Below are 21,584 nucleotides of genomic sequence, written 5' to 3' on the forward strand. Positions count from 1 at the left end.
ATAGGAAGTCAGAGAAAACAGCTTGACCAAAGTCTGCATGACTCTGGCTGACTTTTTCCTTTTCAGGAAATTTTCTGAAAGCTTAGTAATCAAAGATGGCTACAGAGTTAGACTGTTCCTTCCAATCTTCTTTCCTTTTAGAGGAAGCATGAAAGAGAAACAATCAGATAAATATGGTAGGCATGAAGCCCAAAAAAATAGGCCAAATCACAAATTGCGCTCAAAGGCCGGGCGCGGTGGCTCAAGCCTGTAATCCCAGCACTTTGGGAGGCCGAGACGGGCGGATCACAAGGTCAGGAGATCGAGACCATCGTGGCTAACACGGTGAAACCCTGTCTCTACTAAAAAAATACAAAAAACTAGCCGGGCAAGGTGGCGGGTGCCTGTAGTCCCAGCTACTCGGGAGGCTGAGGCAGGAGAATGGCGTAAACCCGGGAGGCAGAGCTTGCAGTGAGCTGAGATCTGGCCACTGCACTCCAGCCTGGGTGACAGAGTCAGACTCCGTCTCAAAAAAAAAATTAAAAAATAAAAATAAATAAAAATAAAAAATAAAAAAACAAATTGCGCTCAACAGTTTTTTGTATATACAGATATATATATATATATATATTTTTATTTTTATATATTTATTTGAGACAGAGTCTCACTCTGTTGCCCAGGCTGGAGTGCAGTGATGCGATCTTGCCTCACTGCAACCTCTACCTCCCAGGTTCAAGTGATTCTCCTGCCTCAGCCTCCGGAGTAGCTGGAACTGCAGGCATGCACCACTACGCCCAGCAAACTTTTGTATTTTTAGTAGAGACAGGGTTTCACCATGTTGGCCAAGCTGGTCTGAAACTCCTGACCTCAAGTGATCCACCCGCTTCAGCCTCCCAAAGTGCTGGGATTACAGGCGTGGGCCACCACACCTGGCAGGGCAGTAAATATTTGTATGTGCCAAATACTGGGGGCCAAAGGGAAGGGCTTCTTTGCCACATCACACAGCTTGCACTTAGGGGTGGTAATGCTGACAATTCTGTTTCATTTATTCAATCAGGAAATGAACTCCTCATACAGGCTATATTGAATAGTAATAATGGTCACCTGAAATTGTTAGTATTTGGCCTCCCCTGGAAGCCAAGATATCTGTATGAAAGACCCACACCTAAGAAGTAATACTGACAAATGTCAGACATTTGATTGGCATAGTATCTGAGGAGAGGGATTAGAGAAAGTTCTAAGAATCTATGACTCATCTATTCCATACAATCAAAATCCAAATCATAACTGTTAATGTCTTTGTAAATGAGTCAGACCTGCTGTGGTTCAGAGACTTTTCATTTTATGTTGATTTCTAAGAATTGCAAAGTTTAAGCCTCCTTGACTTTTACAAGCGTAGAAACAGATGGGGTTTAAAGAAAGAACTCATTAACTGCCAAAAAAAAAAAAAAAATCGAGAGCTTTAACATGACATGATTTTCTGCCTGAATAGTTTAGTTCTGCTTGTTGTGGCACTAAAATGGCTCATGTGCATAAACTGTCCATCGTACATTCTGGCTTCAGAGTCTTGTGGTATGAAATCCTGGTACTGATTAAAATTCTTACGCTTAGAGTATGTGCATTCATACGCGTTAGTGCATTCATAATTAAAGGTCATGAACGATTACTGAGGGTGGTGGGCATGCTCAAGAATAGACGGTTGCTCCTTTGGAGGAAGGAGGGTTGCCTGGAGTACCCTGTCTGCCTCTCATATAACTTAGTCTCAGTGTCTGGAGGGATGGGGGCACCACTGTTTGCTCAACTGACCCTATGAGGGATTAGTCACCAGGAGATGAACTGTGGTGACCTCAGATCTTGACTCAGGACTCTTTCTTAGCAGCCAGGGTCCCCAGTCTCCTCTGTGAGGAGGACACAGTGGCCATGTCCTGGCCTCTCTGCTGCTGCTGGACACTTTCCTGAGGTTGCTGCCCCTCACAAAGGGGAGCAGCTGTGATGTCAGCAACCAGACTGAAGAGGGACTTACTAGGGAATGTTTCCAAGCCAACTGCTAACGCTCCCACCTATTATTTGGGAAGCATTCATTTCCTCAGATAAGCCTCAGAACAAGCCCAATGCAAAGAAAACTTCATTTCATTAAAACAGAGCTAGGTATCTTATATTAGCATTAGAGAAAGAGGATTTCAAGTAAGCTTCAAAGAAATATAAGAACAGAGCTTGTTAAGATGCAAGTTGTGGGGAAAAGGCCAGTAAATCTGAGAGAAACAAGAAACCCAAAACAAGAAGACACGCCTCAGAACTCTCATCAGGCTTGAGTAGGAAACGCCACACATGATCAGATAACAGACACCACACTGCTTTGGAGTCTATAAATTTATTGAGTAAAAACAAAATCAACGTCAGACACATTATATTTGATTGGGTTCAAATTTGGCTGATGTCCAAATGCAGCAGAGAAGAACAGAGGGGAGGAAGGGACATGGTGTTGCTGACAAGGGGATACTGAACAAAACAGTTTTCCTTTCATTGTAAAAGCAGGCATCGCACAGCTGGTGTGAGTCAATTAACCAAGGCAGGGAGGGAACTCAATGTTTTAGAAGCAGAGGGAAACCCAAAGTAAGCAGAGACTTTCAAGAGAGGAGCGGGCCAGAACACTGAGAGAAAAAGCTGCAGCAGAGGCCGGCTGGAGAACAGCGGTCAGATCTGCTGGGTCACTTGGGGAACACGGTGACCACTTCATAGCCCTCAGGTGCTGTGACTCGCTCCCGGGCATGCTTCTCACAGTAGATTTGATCCTCCACAAAGAAATGGCCCTTCTGTTTCAGGTTGGTGCCACAGTCAGTGCACACGTAACACTCAGGGTGGCGGTGATGGTCCCGCAGCTTCACAAACACACCGCTACAGAAGCAAGGCAGGGAAGGGACTCCATCAGTGACAAGCACCTGCAGGTGGCACCCGAGCAGGTGGCACCATCCTTCCTGAGCAGGGGCCTGGGGCTTCTCCCAGAAACCAACTGGCCTCCAATCATAAGGGACTTGCTTCTCCTTCCCAGGGTCCAGAGACATTTTTCCAAAAACCCCTCCTACTTCAACAGGGCAGCCCTGATTTTTCTCATTTTACATGTTCATAACCTAAGGGCTCCACAGTGAAGGAAAACCTTCACAACCTGGCTCTGGGACACAGGACTTTCCTGGCCTCTCTGCTGCATTTTTCTGGGACGGATTTGTCTCCTTCACAAGCAAAATGTGCAACATCCAGCACTTTCCACATTTTCATGGTTTACCCAACCTGCAGGGTCTATAAAGGCTGTGGGAAGCAGATACTCACACAATCCCAGTGCCACATTTGTCACACATAGGCAACTTCTGAGCATTTCCAATCGATGCAGCCACTTTAGTGACAGGAGCTTTAACACTTCTGAATCCTGAGGGCTTGTTGGGATCCCCTGAAATGAGGAAAACACACTCATTGGCCAGGAAGGGCAGAATTGCTTAAGTATCACTCAGTTCTTCAGAAGCAGTTATAAATATATGTTCAAGCAAGGCCATGGGAACTGGAGTGACTCTGCTGTGTGATTCTGGGCAAGTTACTTAACCTCTCAGGTCCCCAGTTTATTTTTCTAAAAAGCAGGAGATTGACACCTGGCCAAAAAAAAAAAAAAAGCCCAAAAAGCCAAGACAATCCTAAGCAAAAACAACCAACTTCAAACTATATTACAGGGCTACAGTAACCAAAACAGCATGGTACTGGTAGAAGAACAGACACGTAGACCAATGGAACAGAATAGAGAACCCAGAAATGAGACCACACACCTACAACCATCTGATCTTTGACAAACCTGACAAAAAACAAGCAATGAGGAAAGGATTCCCTATTTAATAAATAGTGCTGGGAGACCTGGCTAACCATATGCAGAAAATTGAAACTGGATCCCTTCTTTATACCATATACAAAAATCAGCTCAAGATGGATTAAAGACTTAAATGTAAAGCCCAAAACTATAAAAACACTAGAAGAAAATCTAGGCAATACCATTCAGGACATGGGCATGAGCAAAGATTTCATGATGAAGACCCCAAAAGCAATTGTAACAAAAGCAAAAATTGACAAATGCGATCTAAACTAAAGAGCTTCTGCACAGCAAAAGAAACTATCATCAGAATGAAGAGACAACCTACAGAATGGGAGAAAATTTTTGCAATCTATCCATCTGACAAAGGTCTATTATCCAGCATCTACAAGGAACTTAAACAAATTTAAAAGAAAAAAATAAGCCGGGCACAGTGGCTCATTTCTATAATCCCAACACTTTGGGAGGCCGAGGTGGGTGGATCACCTGAGGTCAGGAGTTTGAGAATAGCCTGGCCAACATAGTCAAACCCCCCCCCCCTACTAAAATTACAAAAATTAGCCAGGTATGGTGGCATGCACCTATAGTTCCAGCTACTCAGGAGGCTGAGGCAAGAGAATCACTTGAACCCAGGGGATGGAGGTTGCAATGGGCCAAGATTGTGCCACTGCACTCCAGCCTGGGTGACAGAGCAAGACTCTGTCTCAAAAAAAAAAAGGACAAAGAACATGAACAGAACCCCATTAAAAAATGGGCAAAGAACAGAACTTTTCAAAAGAAGACATACATGCAGCCAACAAACATGAAAAAAAGTTTGACATCACTGATCATTAGAGAAATACAAATCAAAACCACAATGAGATACCAACTCATGCCAGTCCGAATGGCTATTATTAAAAAGTCAAAAAACAACAGATGCTGGCAAGGTTGTGGAGAAAAAAAGAATGCTTTTACACTGTTGGTGGGGTGTAAATTAGTTCAAACACTGTGGAAGACGGTGTGGTGATTCCTCCAAGACCTAGAAGCACAAATGCCATTCAACCCAGCAATCCCATTAATGGGTGTATACCTAAAGGAATGTAAATCATTCTATCATAAAGATATATGCCCTCTTATGTTCATCACAGCACCATTCACCATAGCAAAGACATGGAATCAACCTAAATTCCCATCAATGATAGACTGGATAAAGAAAATGTGGCACATATACACCAGGGAATACTATGCAGCCATAAAAAGGAACGAGATCTTGTCCTTTGCAGGGACATGGATGGAACTGGACGCCATTACCCTCAGCAAACTAACGCTGGAACACAAAAGCAAATACCACATGTTCTCACTTGCAAGTGGGGGCTGAATGATGAGAACACATGGACACATGGTGGGGGGACAAGACACACTGGGGCCTGTCAGATGGTGGGGAGTGGGGGAGGGAAAGCATCTGGAAGAATGGCTGATGGATGCTGGGCTTAATATCTAGGTGATGGGATGATCTGTGCAGCAAAGCATCATGCCACATCGTTACCTATGTAACAACAAACTTGCATATCCTGCACGTGTACCCCTGAACTTAAATGTTGGAAATTTAAAAATAAATAAAGTTTTTAAAAAAGAAAAGAAATCCACATCACAGAAAGAAAAAACCATCAGAGTACAGCATGCTACAGCAGCCAGATGACAATCATCTCCTACAGATCAGAGGAAGGAACCTTTCTGTAGACAGCCTGGTGCATGTAAAATAAGCCCCTAGTAGCTAGATGCTGAGCTGCCTAAGGCCCCACTCATCACATCTTAGGTAACAAAGCCCTGTACCATGGTAGCTATTAATGATGGTAAAAATCACCTGGAGGCCTGGTTAACACACAGATTGCTGGGCCCCACCCCCAGAGTTTCTGATCCAGAAGGCCCAGGATGGGGCCTAAGACTTTGCATATCCAACAAGTTCCCAGTTGCTGTTGATCCAAGAACCACTGAACAAGAGCAAAGAAACAGCTTCCTGTGCCAGGCGAGGGGATGAGGAGAGGGTCACCCCGTGACTGCAGTCACGCTGGGCAATCGTGGGGCTGACAGACAAGGGCCTTAGCTCTCCTGTCCTTTCAGAAAGAGTCCCTGTATGCTGACCAATACTTCCAAACCAAAAATTGAGACACATGTTCACACAATGGACATTTATTTTTTATTTTTACTGATTAGAGATAGCGTCTCACTATGTTGTGTCTCAAAGTCCTGCCCTCCAGCGATCCTCCCACCACAGCTTCTCCAGTAGCCACTGCACCTGGCAACAAGGGGCATTTAGAATACATGGTTGACTGTATTTTGACCACAATTGCCCCGCCCCTCTCTTGCCATGCTTACCTCCTGTCAGTGGCTCCCTACTGGGGGCAATTGTGTCTCCTAGAGAGCAGTTTCGATTGTCACACTGAAAGGGGGTGCCACTGGCGTCCAGTGGGCAGAGGTCAGGGATGCTGCTGAACATCCCAAAATACACAGGGCAGCCCCACAACAAGGACTCATATGGCCCAAAATGTCAGTAGCACCAAGGCTGAGAAACCCTGCTCTCAATGGAGTAGAATTCCCCATCCCCAGCCTTTGGCCAATGTGAGCACATGTGAGCTTTGTACAGGCAAAAGCACTAAGGGCTCTAGTGTGGTTTGGCCCTGTCCCCATAGAGCTATTGCCTCTGCCATGAAAACAGCAAGCACCAGAGTGCCTCTCCCTTCCTGGGGCTTGAATGAGAGGACTCAGGGGGCCTGGTCCAGCCCTGCCAAGCCCAGCAGAGCCACAGTTGTCCGGTAGCCCTCAGAAATACAGGTTACCCACTGCTGACTAATACAATATGAGAGATGGTTTGGGGTACTTGGCTGGCTTATGGGGAACAAGAGGGTATATGTGAATGCAGCCTGAACTGTCAACAGCCCTATCATGGTGCCATGGCTCAGACTTAGGCTTCCCCCCTCAAAGCTGGGACTGTTCATCACTGGGAACCGATGCACACAGATGTCCACCTGGCAGCACATGAGATGGGGCAGACATTAGGAGGCTCCGTGGTTTTAAGTGGTGAGCTCTACGGATGGGCTTGGGGAAGACTCAGTTCTGCCCCACCAGCAGGTGCATAAGGAGAAACCACCTTGGTACTTCTGTTCTCCCTGAGCCTAAGGCACCTTCTTGCCCTTCCCAAGCCTTCCTCCCTTCCTTTGGGAGGAAGCCAAATCTCCAATTTTATTCATCACATATTTTACCTGTATTTTTTTTAATATTGCATTTAAATGTCATTTTTGTCTTGATTATTGAGTTTTCCAGTGCCCCCTTAAATTCTGCACTCAAGGCCGGGCACGCTGGCTCATGCCTGTAATCCCAGCACTTTGGAAGGCCAAGGCGGGCAGATCACTTGAGGTCAGGAGTTCGAGACCAGCCTGGTCAACATGGTGAAACCCTATCTCTACTAAAAATACAAAAACTAGCCAGGCATTGTGGCACATGCCTGTAGTCCCAGCTACGTGGGAGGCTGAGGCAGGAGAATGGCTTGAACCCAGGAGGCGGAGGTTGCGGTGAGCTGAGACCACGCCACTGCACTCCAACCTGGGCGACAGAGCGGCCTAAAAAAACAAAAATTTATGCACTCAAAGCAGTGCCTCCCTCACCTCACGCTGATCCTGGCCCTGCCTAAAGGGATCTCAGAAGGGCCTGGGGGGCATCTTGTCTAAGAATCATGCCTCAAGCATCCCAAACGTATACCCTCATTTTCTGGCTGATGAAGCCATCTGGCTGCCTGCCCACGACAAGAAGAAAATGGCAGCATCTCTACATACCTGGGCAGTTTGCAAAGGCACTGATTGGGCTGAGAACCAGCTCAGTGATGTCGGGCTCTCAATGGGTTTTTTCACGTTTCACACTTAAAGACCTGGAATCCACTCAATCCACAGAAAAATCACCAGGAAAGAAGAGAGGCTGCAAAAGGGTAGAATGAGAAAAAGCCAGGAGGGACATGAAATCTCCACTTGGTGGGAGAATCCACATCTGTTTCTAGAATGAAGAGACTTGACCTGGATAAAACTGAGCACAGCTGGGGCGGAGAAGGCTGCCTGCCCAACACAAGATTCACTATGGCCTGTTCAGCCCTACAGCGCCACCTGCTGGCTTCAAGGTTTTTTTCTCTCACATATCCAGCCAGCACTGCTAATCCAAAGAAATCTCTCTTCCTTCTCAACCAGCTTACAGTGAAAATACTAGCTTCCTTTGAACTCCAGGCAACTACAAAAATTTCCAAATTTCTCTTCTTCCAGTGAACACTGTATCCCAAATATTTCTGGAAAAAAAGTAAAAATTAGCTAAATCACAGCTGTTTTTCTATCCACTTCACTGCTCAACAACCTTGCATGACTCCACACTGCCTTTAGAATCAAGTTCATGATTCTTAACCTTGCACCTGGTGGTCCCCCGTATCTAACTCGAGATCACCCAAGGATTCACCTGGAACCCTGGGCACCAGCCAAAACGAGCTTTGGTACTTGCTGAACAAGTCTCCAGCTTTCTCATCTCAGAGCCTCTGGCCACCACTGTTTTCTCAGCCTATGACTGCTCCTTCTAAACCTCCAATCATTAAAAGTCTCCTTCTATGGACACAGGAATGGATAAATAAAATGTAGTATACACAAACAATGGAATAATATTCTGCCTTAAAATGGAAAGAATTTCTGACACACACTACATGGATGAACCTTGAGGATATTATGCTAAGTGAACTAAGCCAGGCCCAAAAGGACAACTACTGCATGACGCCACTTATATAAGAGATTTAGAGTAGTCAAACTCATAGAGACAAGTAGGAGGGTGGTTACCAGGAGTTGGGAAGAGGGAGGAATGGGGAGATACTCTTTAATAAGAACAGTTTCAGTGTTGCAAAATAAAAGAGTTCTGTGGATGGATGGTGGTGATAATAGCACAATCACATAAATGTACTTAATACCACTGAATTTGCACGCTTAAAATTTGTTAAGATGGTAAATTTTATGTTAAGTATATTTCACCATTTTTTTTTTTAATATAACGGCTTCTTCTGCCTGCAAGTTTTGGAATTTGATCCAGAACAAGATGAAGTTTGAGGAACCAAGAGCCCTTTCTCCTAGGGGCTGAATTTTACCCAAAATGAGACAGCCTGTGTTGGGTCTTCAAGGTTTACGACCAAATACTGCTGTAGCCAAGCTTCCTTCAGGGGCCTCACTCACTGTGCACCTGGCAGTTTACAGACGCGGCTTCACTTAACCCTGTAAACAATCCGGTGAGGTCCTGGCTATTAGCTTCATTGTAGCTGTGCAGAAACCAGAGCTTAGAAAGGCAGGCAACTTGCTGGAGGTGTCACAGCAGGTCAGAGGCAGATCCAGGATGCCAGTCCTCTTTCTGCCTTGCAGCACTGCGTTCTAAACCAGAGGCCTTTCTGAATAACAGGACCCCTTATCAACTACTTTTATTGCCTTAACCTTTCATCATTTTATCTCAAATAAAAACAGACATTTGGGGCCAGGTGCAGTGGCTCACATCTGTAATCCCAGCATTTTGGGCGGTCCAGGCGAGTGGATCACCTGAGGTCACAAGTTCAAGACCAGCCTGGCCAACATGAAGAAACCCCATCTCTACTAAAAATACAAAAATTATCTGGGCATGGTGGTGTACACCTGTAATCCCAGATACTTAGGAGGCTGAGGCAGGAGAATCACTGCAACCTGGCAAGCAGAGGTTGTAGTGAGCTGAGATCGTGCCACTGCACTCCAGCCTGGGCAACAGAGCAAGACTCTGTCTCAAACAAACAAATAACAACAACAAAAAAAAAAACAGGCATTTGGGTTCCTTCCCCCAAGAGACTTCTGCATGTAAAGAATGTTTAGAATGGAATTTATCCTGTTACAGTCAGTAAAGATGTAATGCAGGTACACATTAAGAGATATAGGAGAAACTACAAGATTTACTATCTCCCTTTTCCCTTCCAGCAGAATCTTGATTCTCTTTGGGGCAAGAACCATCCAGACTAAGGGATAAAATTTTTTTAAAACGAATCCTAATTCCCAGACTCTCGTTTAACTAGGTGTAGCCAGGTGACTAAATCATGGTCAATAAAATTTAAATGGAAGAGTAGTGTGGAACTTCTAGGAAGGAGAAAGCTGGCTCATCTGAAATAGGGACTCCCAGTTAGCCTTATCTCCCTTCTTCCTCCCTGTCACCTGGAGGTAAGCATGATGGTTGGAACACCAGCTGCCAACCAGGACCACAAAGTAAACTTGGGAATGGAAGCCACAAATTTGGTTGCTGGCATGCAGGATAGAAGTCCAGATCTTGAAAAGCATGGAGCTTCCAAATCCATGCTCAGGTCCTTCTCTGTGAGTCCAGATGAGCCCTGCAGCATTTGTTTATTTGGGCATGGATGAACTTGACCTTGCCTCTCATTAAAGGGTTTCACATCCACATAAGAGTGAAATAAGCTGTGGTTTCCCACATGTTTTAACAAAGCTGTCATCCTTAAGGGTTGGCCCCCAAGTTGTTTGTCAGGTGAAGCTAATACTGGAACTTGATACAAAGCATGGTTCACTACTTCCCAGCTGCTCAGCTACTCCAAGCAAAAGAGGAAAGCAGTGGTAGAACAGTATCATTTTAGCATAAAAGAAGCACATGCAAACACATGGCCCATGGTTTCCTGATTTCCTATGGTTGTAAATTGCCACCGTCTCTAAAGAAATCACACAAATGGGGAGGAAGCCCAGGTGTCGGGTGTGTTCAGAAGGGAACTTTCTTATCAGAAAGGGCTCCCCAGGAAGCTGAATCTTCAGCTGCAGACTTTGAGGGGGAGGTTCATCTTCCAGAGGACACTAGCCTCTCAGCCAACATGCCAATCCCTTTGCAGCCTGGCTGAGGCAGGTCCCATACTCACAATCACAAGGTGTCCCCTCACTGGGGCATCCACTGTCTCTTTGCAGATGGGTCCATGAGAGAGAGAAAGAGGGCATAGAAAGCAAGACCCCACTGAAGTGCCCAAGCCTCAAGAAAGGAAGAGAGTGTGGAGGACTGGACATCACAGGGACTAGGAAGGGTAAAAACCCAGCTCTCTGGAAAAGGCAGCCCATGAGTGTCACAGGAGGTGCTGATGAGGAACCACCTGGGAGGAAGCAGGTGTGAGGGCTGCTGATCCACAGTCACTTTTGTGAAGGGAATAAAGCGTCCCTTCTTCAATACATCCACCTGTCACAATTTCTCAACGTATAGCATTGTTATTAAGTGAAGATACTTTTACAGCTATTCACTTAAACATGATCATAATAGGTATACATTACATAATTGTCTTCAGTGAGAAGCGTGTCTCCTGAGACCTGCAGAACCCTACGGGGTGACCCTGGGTGCCTCAACATCAAAGCTCACCCCAAGGACAAGAAAGCGTCTTCATGACATTTCAAACATCACAATAACTATGAAGCGAGCACTCCGTTACAATGATGGATGTTTTACACAACTTATGCCATTTCATGACTATGATAATCTTAGAGGAAAGGATTTTTATCCCTGATGGACAGATGAGAAAACAGGCCTGGGAAGGTTCAGAGATTTGCCACAGGTCACAAAGTAACAACATGGCCACAAGGGGGTGCTCTCAGGCCCTCAAGAGGCCACCCTCCCTAGAGCAAATGCAAACACAAGCCCGCAAGCAAAGCCAGCCCCTGGCTTCACTGAGCGCTAATGCATTCTCATTCTGCTGCTCATTGCCCATGGCCTTCATCACTCGCCTTCCTCAGCCACCACCAAGGTATTGTTTCTGGGCTCAAAGCAAATGAATGGCTAAGGGACAGACCGACAGGCTCCCACAGCAGTCAGGCTCTCCCCAACCTCAGCATCCTCTTGTACATATGACAGGACACAGTTGGCCAAGCCTGGAGTTTCTTAAATACAGACCCAGATGGGAAAATGTGGTCAGCACCCTCTCTTCCTCTCGCTATCTCTTTTAAAGAATTTCAGCATTTTAAAAGCCCATGCCCTCCAAAGCCGGCTCCAGAGTGTGTTCACCTGTGCTTCCGCAATGACCGACTCTCACATCTGACCTTCAACAAGAGCCTCTGACTGCAGATGGAGCTGATTACCTTTTTCTTCAGACTCCAGGATCTCCTGCAAAACCAAGAAAGACGTGGACTGTTTCGGGGGCTCATTCAACTCCTGTTTCTCCTGAAGCATCTTGTAAACTTCAGATTCTTTGTCGATGACAAGGCTGCTTGGAGGCTGAGCATGGTCTAAGCTGTGAAGAATGTTTGAAAAATTGATTAGGACATGACAGAAGTTAAAAATAACTTCACCAGGAACCTCCTCCAGGCAAAGACACTGCTGATTTGAAGGATGGATAGAAATGATCTCAAAGCCCTCTCCTAAATCAGCCACAGATCTGCTGCCAGCGCAGTGAAACTGAGATGTCTTTGTAGTCAGAGCTGGCTGCTGCTTCAATGCAATCAGAGGCTCTTCTTCTAAATAGCTTCAGTAGCTCAATTACTTTTGGGCCTAATCCCATGGAATGAGAATGCTCTCTCTCTTTATAAATTCCATCAACAGCATTATGTCCAGAGAAAATTTAGAAAAAAAAAAAATGTCAACCACAGCCCGACCATGAAGAACTCAGCCGGGTCCCCCTTGTATGGGCCACAAACATTGCTTTCACGAGCAAGAATCACAGTGTTCTCCATTCCCAACGGTCTCACCGTGCTTTCCCTGTCTATAAATTCTTCCTAATTCTCAAGGCCAGGCGCTTGGGTCTCCTCACCTATAACACAGAGGTAACAGTACTTTCCTTGCCTGGTTCACAGGCTGGTGGTAAGGATGGGACATGTAAGTGCTTTGTGAAGTGTTGATGTTCAGGCCCAGGGACTGGGCAAGCCAGGCCTTGTCGTCCTCACCTTCCTCCTGTCATTCTGGGTGACCCAGAACAGGACAAGACAGGCAGAGCCTGCCTCTTTCCCCCAGGGCTCCACTTTCTAAGTGGTGGACGGTGATAGGACGGTAGTCTCTCATCAGCTATACCTGTAAATCTATCCTGCATCTGAGCCCTTCTCACCTCCCCCACTCCCCCAGGTCCAAGCCGTGCCATGCCTTACCAGCACAGCTGACAAGATGCGTGACTTTTCTCCACTGTCACTGACGGCCCAAGGACAGTCTTATTTTTGACTAGAGGCCAGAGTGATGGCCTCTATTCAAAATATCAGAGCGATGTTTTTCATGCTTTTTAGAGACAGGGACTCACTCTATCACCCAGGCTGGAGTACAGTGGTGCAATCACAGACAACTGTAACCTCGAACTACTGGCCTCAATAGATAAATCCTCCTGCCTCAGCCTCCTGAGTGGCTAGGATTACAGGTGTGCCACCATCCACCACTAATTTTGTCATTATTTTTGTAGAGACAGGGTCTTGCTGTGTTGCCCAGGCTGGTCTCAAAGTCCTGGCCTTAAGTGATCCTCCAGCCTCAGACTCCCAAAGCGCTGGGATTACAGGCATGGGCCAGAGTGTCTGGCCCAGAGTTATATTTTAAAAATGAATCAGACTATGTCATGCTGTGGCTCAATGTATTCTCATTTGACTTAGCACAAAATATTTAGTTTTAATACTAAAATATGTTTAATCAAAATAAACTTTTTGGGAGTAAATGTTATCACAGAGGAAAAAGTCCCTCATATATGTGTCCCACGCTTCTCCCTCCATACACATACCCTGCCAGCCCTGGCTCACTTTACTGAGACCAGGCTTCCTGTTGTGCCTGGGAAACACTAGCTTCACAGCCTATGCACCTACTGTGCCCTCAGCTTGCAATGTCCTTCCCAGGTGTTGTCATGGCTCCCATGCTTCATCCAGGTCTTTGCTCAAGTGCACTCCTCAGAGAGGCCTTCCTGACCCCGACTCCAAACAGTCCGCTACATCCCCACCATCACTCTTAACTCCCTACCTGCTCTCTCCCCATGGATTCCACTTGCATTCCCTTTTTTCTTTGTTGTCTGTCTCCCCCTGGAAAGTAAGCCCCAGGAGGGCAGGGACATGGCCTGTCTTGCTCCCCATCACACTCCCAGGCCTGGCTCAATGCCAGGCACAAGTCACAGTTCTGTAGGCATCAAGCAAGTGAATGTACACTGCAGAGTGGGTCCAGGGCCTCCTTCCTCCTTGCTGCGCTCCCCCTGTTCCTGTAGGCTCACAAAGTCCTCCAGGGCAGCCGGCCTCTGAGGGCTCTGCCAGGGACATGGGCAGCCCCACCTCCTGGCCCCAAATCACCTCCTTCCGCTCAGCCTGAGCTGCTAGGAAGGAAGGCTAGCGTGCCCAGTGGAACCAAAGAGCAAATATCAGATGGTGGGGCAATTTATTGATGCAGATGGATAGATTTGTATATAAACAAGTGGTGCTTCCTGAGTAATAAAGCTATAAAGTCTCCAGCCCACCAGGCTGCCTCCGAGCTTTACAGATGCAGGCAGTGGCCAGGAGTGGTTTTATCCAGCAACTCTAACCAGTCTCTCTTTAGGGTTGGAGTCACTGAATTATATCAATTACGCTTACTCATTTCCAGGGTATATGTTTGCCCTGGGTAATTCTCTGCAAGTTACCTTTTCCTCTTCCTCTCTCCCTCTCCTTTCTTCCTTTCTTTTTTCTGAGACAACCTCTGGGGCATGTTCAGTACTCAGGTCCACAGCTAAAGGCAGAGTCAATCACAGCAATCAAGATCCAGGTGTTTCCCTTAGACTCCAACCATGTTCTCACAATAAAGGAAAAGGCACCCAAAGAGTGACATATGCTTTGCGGCTGCCAAAGGTGGTCAGAATTTAAGTAGCAAGATTCATGGGTTGGTCACTCGGGCTGGCTGCATTTGGGGGAGGGAAAGCAGCTATCCCTGCCTGTCCTGCCCACTGCAGCTGCTCTCTGCTTGGCCTCTTCCCCCACCTGCAGGGACCTGTGGGTGCCTCCTAGGGCAGGCAATGGGGCCACCTGGGGGAGTTGTTTTAACCAAGGGTCTTTCTTTGTCTCACTTCCCAGCCCTTTCTTTGAGTTATATGCCTGACTCTTTTAGGAGTCCTGAGTTTGGAACTTGCCCCATAATAAGCATATTACATTATTTTTGGATAAATCTTTTTTCTATTACACTTAGGACTATTTTAAAATTGAGATCAGACTATGGAATGTTCTTGGGAAAGATTTTTCCTCTTCTTTGGTGTATGTTATGTCTGGAAGCCACCAACAGAACACACCGAAAAAATGACAGAACCCAGACCACAAGGCCATCAAATATTCTTCCAGCAAATCACCTTGTGAAGGATTTACATGATTTTTCTACTCCCACCTGTCAGTAATGAGTAATGATTAAAAAAAAATAACTTACCATTTTTCCTCAATAATGATAGTATCTTTACACCATTGGATAATTTATAAAAGACTTTCTATATCTATTACCTTACTTAAGGTATTGATACACCTGAATCAAAAATAACATCCTAAGATCCAAAGTCTAAGTCTTAGACACTAGACTACAAGGTATTGACATGTTACCACAATACCTTTAAAAATGATGACAAAAATATGAAGGAGAAATGGAACAAAAAATTTCTCATTTTGATATTAATAACAGCAATGAGAGAAAGAATATTACAGTGATATGGCTTCAGAAAATATAACACACACCATTCAGTTTCCAGGAGAACAAGTTTTGAGGGTGGAACAGTGAAAATAAACACTTTCTTCTGAACCCACTCTGTACAGTTTTAATAACGAGTTTAAGGAAATTCAACTACTTTGGAGTAACAATACATTGCACAAAGTTTCCTAGTTCTTGTTTCTCCCTGGGAGCTGATGTGTATCAGTTTCCTAAATGTTGAATATTTTCTCCCACTATTTTAGGACCTGACCTGAGGGCCCCAGGGTTATTCTAGCCACGCCACTCCCATCCTTGCCGAATCAGGTGGCTGACAGAGCCAGGTGTAGGAGGATCCCAGCGGTCTTTAGAACATAAGAAGAAACTCCCCTTGAGCCCACCTCCCAGAGAAGGATTTTGGAGGCTGAGCCTGCAGACATTATGCGACTCTCACAGCTGCTCCAGCCAAAAGGGCAGCTGGGGTGAGGGTCAGAAGGACAAGGAGGATGGAAAGCACTATGTCCATGGCTGTGGAGCATGGGTCAGCACAGCAACCCTGGGATGAAAGTCTACTCCATCAGAACCATGAAGTGCCCAGAGTGAGGATATAAGGGGCCTTTTTTTTTTTTTTTTTTTTTTTTTTAACTTGGGCCGTCATCTGTGGCAGCAACTTAATTATCTGTATATAAATCTCAGCAAGGCCAGGCACGGTGGCTCATGCCTGTAATCCCAGAACTTTAGGAGGCCAAGGCAGGCGGATTGCCTGAGCTCAGGAGTTTGAGACCAGCCTGGTCAACACGGTGAAACCCCATCTCTACTAAAATACAGAAAAAAAAACTAGCCGGGCGCTGTGGTGTGCGCCTGTTATCCCAGCTACTCGGGAGGCTGAGGCAGTAAAATCGCTTGAATCTAGGAGGCAGAGGTTGCTAAAACAAGACAGCCATAAGAAAAAAATCCTCACTGCTGATATAACCTTAGTAGGGTCATTTTCTCACATAGTAAGAACATTTTGATACTTTAATAAAACTACCTGTGAGACAAAGATTGGAATAGAAAGGGGGATTACATTAATTATTGAAAGCATCCAGACAGGAGAAGATGGTCTCCTCATAAAAATCCTTTTCCTGTCTGAGAAGATGAGGTAGATATATTTTTCCCTGTTTCACCCAGTACAACCAAAAACCCAGGGCATTACGTATAAAACAACATGAGAAGACTCTGACAGGGCAACAGAAGTCAGACTGGCTAGGGACCCCGCGTCCTGAGGACCACGATGGTGAGCTCCCACGGTGTTTTTGTTTCCTCGGACATCCCAGACATGGAGCTGAGGGCAGCAACCTGGAAAGGGCAATGGGCACAGACAGAAGTCTCAAGAGGAGCCTGCTGTCTCTGACCAAATGGCCAGAGAGGGGCAGCCCAGCAAAACACAATACGTTGAAACAACAACCACTATTCTCCAGCCAAATGCCAGAAAAGGCCAAGTGGGGAGTCCAGACTTCCAGTCTCACCAGGCTATGATGTGGTTCCCCAACTATCACTGGGATAGGCTCAGAGAAAGCCCAATAGGGAGTCCATATTTCATTCTTACCCAGCTGTAATGAAGAAAACCTAGGAGAGAATCAGGACTCTCACCACTGCTCAGCAGTGTCTAGGCTACCACTCACCCATAAGGTGTCAGTGGAGGCCATGTGCGGAGCCAGAACTCCCACCCCATCCAGCAGTAATGAGTGGCCCCAATGACCTCAGGTGTGACACAGGCAGAGTGGGGAAATGAGACTTTCTACCCCCACCTGTCAGTAATGAGGCAGCATCCCCAACCCCCTATCTGAGAGGAAGCCAGTGAAAACAGAAGGTTTTAATGAGATCCAGAATCTAATAACATAATAACAAGAATGTTCAAGAGTCAGTTGAAAAATCCCATCTCTCAGAAGAATCAGGAAGATATCAAACTGTAAATAAGACAATAAAGAGATGCCAACACCAAGATGACAGAGATGTTGGGATTATCTAACAAAGATGGTAACACAGTCATCATAAAAATGTTTCAATGAACAATTATGAGCACACTTGAAACAAAAAAAGTGAAGTCTCAACAAACAGAAGATATAAAGAATGAAATGGAAATTCTAGAACGGACAAAATAACTGAAATAAAACCACAGTGGATACACTCAGCAGCAGCATGAAGAAGACGAAGGAAAGAATCAGTGAACTGGAAGGTAGAATATTAGAAATTATACAATTTCAGGAACGTAGAAAAATAGAATGGGGAGGAAAAGAAAGAAATGAAGAGCCTCACAAACTTATGGGAATATATAAAAGATCAAAAATTCATGTCAATGGAGTCTTGGAAGAAGAGAAAAAAGGTGGGACTAGAAAAGTATTAGAAGAAATCATGTCTGAAGGTGTCCTAAATTTGGCAAAAGACATAAATAAGTGAAGTGAACAGGAAACAGGATAAACCCAAAAAAATCTACACCAAAACACAGCATAGTAAATTTCTGAAAACTACAACAAAGAAAGAATTTTCAAAGCAGTAAGAGAAAAATGACACCATATCTAGAGGGGAAAACCAATTCAAAGGACAGCAGATTTCTTACCAGAATCCATAAAGAAAAGAAGGAAGTAGCACAATGTTTTCAGCTGCTGAAAGAAAAAAAACTGCCAGCTTAGCATTTTGTATACAGTGGAAATATCCTTCAAGAATGAAGACGAAATCAAGACATTCTCAGATACAGGGAAACTGACAGCATTTATCTCTAGCAAAGCTACCCTAACAATGTTTAAAGGAAATAGACAAAAAAAAGAAAAGAAGGAACCAGCCAGGCACGGTGGCTCACCTGAGGTGAGGAGTTGAAGACCAGCCTGGACAACATGGCAAAAACCTGTCTCTACTAAAAATACAAAAATTAGCTGGGCATGGTGGCAGACGCCTGTTAATTCCAGCTACTCAAGAAGCCGAGGCACGAGAATCACTTGAACCCGGGAGGTGGAGGTGGCAGTAAGCGGAGATCGCACCACGGTACTCCAGCCTGGGGGACAAGAGCGAGACTCTGTCTTTAAAAAAAAAAAAAAAAAAGGAACCTTGGAATATCGAGAATGAAAAAAGAACCCATAAGCAAAAACATGGGTTTAAAAACTGCTTTCCCTCTTAATATATTCTAATTCTTGTTGACAAGTAAAGCAAAAATTGTAACACTGTCTGATGTGGTTCTAAGTGTATAAAAGGATCTATTTTAACTATATTGTAAGCAGGGGAGGGCAAAGGTTCACAAAGAGAAGCAAAGTTTCAATACTTCTTTGAACTCCTGAAATGATGATACCAGTAAACTGTGATAAGTTATATATATATATATACAATGTAATACCCAGATAACTACTGAAAAGGTTATACAAACACATAGAATAAAAAACACTACAAATAAAAATGTTATTCTAAAAAAATAATAATAATGTCAAATAACCCACAGGAAAGCAGGCAAAAGAAAACAGAGAAGTGGAAAACAGAAAACAAAAAATAAAATACCAGACTTAAGTCCTAACATATCAATCATTGCATTAATGTTCATCATCTAAATCAACCAACTGAAAGACAGAAACCAACAGGGTAGATACAAAACAGTACATTTTAAAACATGACCCAAACATATGCTATCAACATAAAACTCATTTCCGATATTAATATATAAGCAGGCTAAAAGTAAAAGAGTAGAGAATAATATATCATGCCAATATTAATCAGAAGAAAACAGGAGTGGTTATATTATTAATAATATCTGATAAGTATACCTCTGAACAAGTAAATTTACCAGAGATGGAAAGGGACAGTATATAGTCACAAAAGAGTTAACAACAGCTATAGCAATGCTAAATATGCGTGCATCAAACAACAGAGCTTCAAAATATGTAAAGCAAAAACTGACAGAACTGAAAGGAAAAGAGACACATTCACAATTTTAGCTGAAGACTTCTACACCCCTCTCTTAACAACTGATAGATCAACTAGACAGAAAATCAGAGAGGATACAGAAAAATTCAACAATACTATCATGCCAGGCACAGTGGCTCACGACTATAATCCCAGTACTTTGGGAGGTCAATGCAGGAGGATTGCTTGAGCTCAGAAGTTGGAGACCAGCCTGGGCAACATGGTGAAACCCCGTCTCTACAAAAATTACAAAAAAAAATTAAGCAGATATAGCGACACATACTTGTGTAGTCTCAGCTACTCAGGAAGCTGGAGTGAGAAGATCACTTGAACCCAGGAGGCAGAGGTTGCAGTGAGACACTGCACTCCAGCCTGGGCAAGAGAGACAGACTGTCTCTAAGTAAGTAAGTAAATTAATAAATAAATAAATCAGAAATGAAAGAGACATTACAGCTGATACCACAGAAGGATAGTAAGAGACTACTATGAACAATTATATATTAACAAATTAGAAAACCTAGAAGAAATGGATAAATTCCCAAAAACACAACCTACCAAGATTGAGTCATAAAAAAAAATTAAAAATTTCTAAACAGACCTATAACTAGTAAGGAGGTTGAATCAGTAATCAAAAACATTCCAACAAAGAAAAGCCCAGAACCAAATGGCTTCACTCGTGAATTCCATCAAACAATTTTAAAATAATTAAAACTAATGCTTCTCAAACTCTTCCAAAAAGCTGAAGAGGAGAGAATGCTTCCAAACTCATTCTATGAGGCCAGTATTACTCTGATACCAAAACCAGACAAAGATACCACAAACAAAAAAAAAACTATAGACTGATATTACTAATGAATATTGATGCAAAAATACTCAACAAAATACTAGCAAACCAAATTCAACAGCATATTAAAAGGATTAAACACCATGACCAAGTGAAATTTATTCCTGTAATGCAAGGATGTTTTAACATGTAACAATCAATCAATGTAACACATCACATTAACAGAATGAAGGACAAAAACTACAGTCATCTGAATGCAGAAAAAGCATTTGACAAAATTTAACAAAGTTTCATGATAAAAATACTCAACAAAACAGGAATGGAAGGAAATTACCTCCACATAATAAAGTCCATGTATGAAAAGCCCACAGCTAACATCTCACTCAAAATGAAAAACCAAAAGCTTTTCCTCTTAAGATCAGCAGCAAGGCGAGAACGCCAACTTTTACCACCTCTTTTCAACATAGCATTGGAGGTCCTAATCAGAGACCTTACGCAATACAAATAAATAAAAGGCATCCAAATTGGGAAGGAAGAAGTAAAATTGTATCTGTTCAAAGACGTGATGATCAAATACATAGAAAACTCTAAATATCCCCCCACTACACACACACACACACACACACACACACACACACACACACAAACTATTGGAACTAATAAATGAATTCACAGTTGCAAAACACAAAATCAACAAACAAAAAACAGTTGTTTCTATACACTACCAATGAATAATCCAAAAAGAAAACTAAGAAAACAATCTCATGTGTAATCATCAAAAAGAACAAAATACCTAATAAACTTAACCAAGGAGGTGAAAGACTTGTACACTGAATAGAGTACATTTTAAAATTATGAAACATTTTTAAATGTTTAAAAATATAAAACATTGTTGAAAGAAACCAAAGAATGCACAAATAAACAAAGACATCTCATGTTCATGGACTGGAAGACTTAAGATTGTTAAAATATCTGTACTACCCAAAGCATCTACATCTTCAATGCAATCACTATGAAAACCCTAATGGCATTTTTTACAGATAAAAAAACACCATTGTAAAATTATATAACATCTCCAAGGACCCTAAATAGTCAAAACAACCTTGAGAAGGAAAAGCAAAAATGGAGGCCTCATACATCCTTATTTCAAAACATTTTACAAAGCTACAGTAATCAAAACAGTATGGTACTAGCATAAGACAGATATAGAGACCAATGAAATAGAATAGAGAGCCCATGAATAAACCTTTGGACACACTGTCAAATGATCTTCAACAAGGGTGCCACAGCTACACAATGGTTAAAGAATAATTTCTTCAATGGTGTTGGAAAAACTGGATATTCACATGTAAAAGAATAAAGCTGGACCCTTACCTAACACCGCATAAAAAATAATTTGGCCAGGGACCGTGGCTCATGCCT

At 43.7% G+C, this 21,584-nt stretch overlaps 1 protein-coding gene across 1 annotated transcript in view; it reads right to left on the minus strand.

Annotated features, from left to right (window-relative positions):
* Positions 1–2,331: 2,331 nt before the first annotated feature.
* Positions 2,332–21,584, minus strand: part of PDLIM1 (PDZ and LIM domain 1) — a 53,734-nt gene continuing 34,481 nt past the window's right edge. Inside the window, exons 5-7 of the mRNA XM_025396493.1 lie at positions 11,944–12,095; positions 3,304–3,421; positions 2,332–2,874 (exon numbers count right to left, since the gene is read on the minus strand). Of these exons, the coding sequence (XP_025252278.1) occupies positions 2,688–2,874; positions 3,304–3,421; positions 11,944–12,095 (457 nt within the window). The 3' untranslated portion in view covers positions 2,332–2,687. The remainder of the gene's footprint in view (positions 2,875–3,303; positions 3,422–11,943; positions 12,096–21,584) is intronic.

Source organism: Theropithecus gelada, chromosome 9, assembly GCF_003255815.1.
Source record: "Theropithecus gelada isolate Dixy chromosome 9, Tgel_1.0, whole genome shotgun sequence".
In the NCBI taxonomy this organism is placed as follows: Eukaryota; Metazoa; Chordata; class Mammalia; order Primates; family Cercopithecidae; genus Theropithecus; species Theropithecus gelada.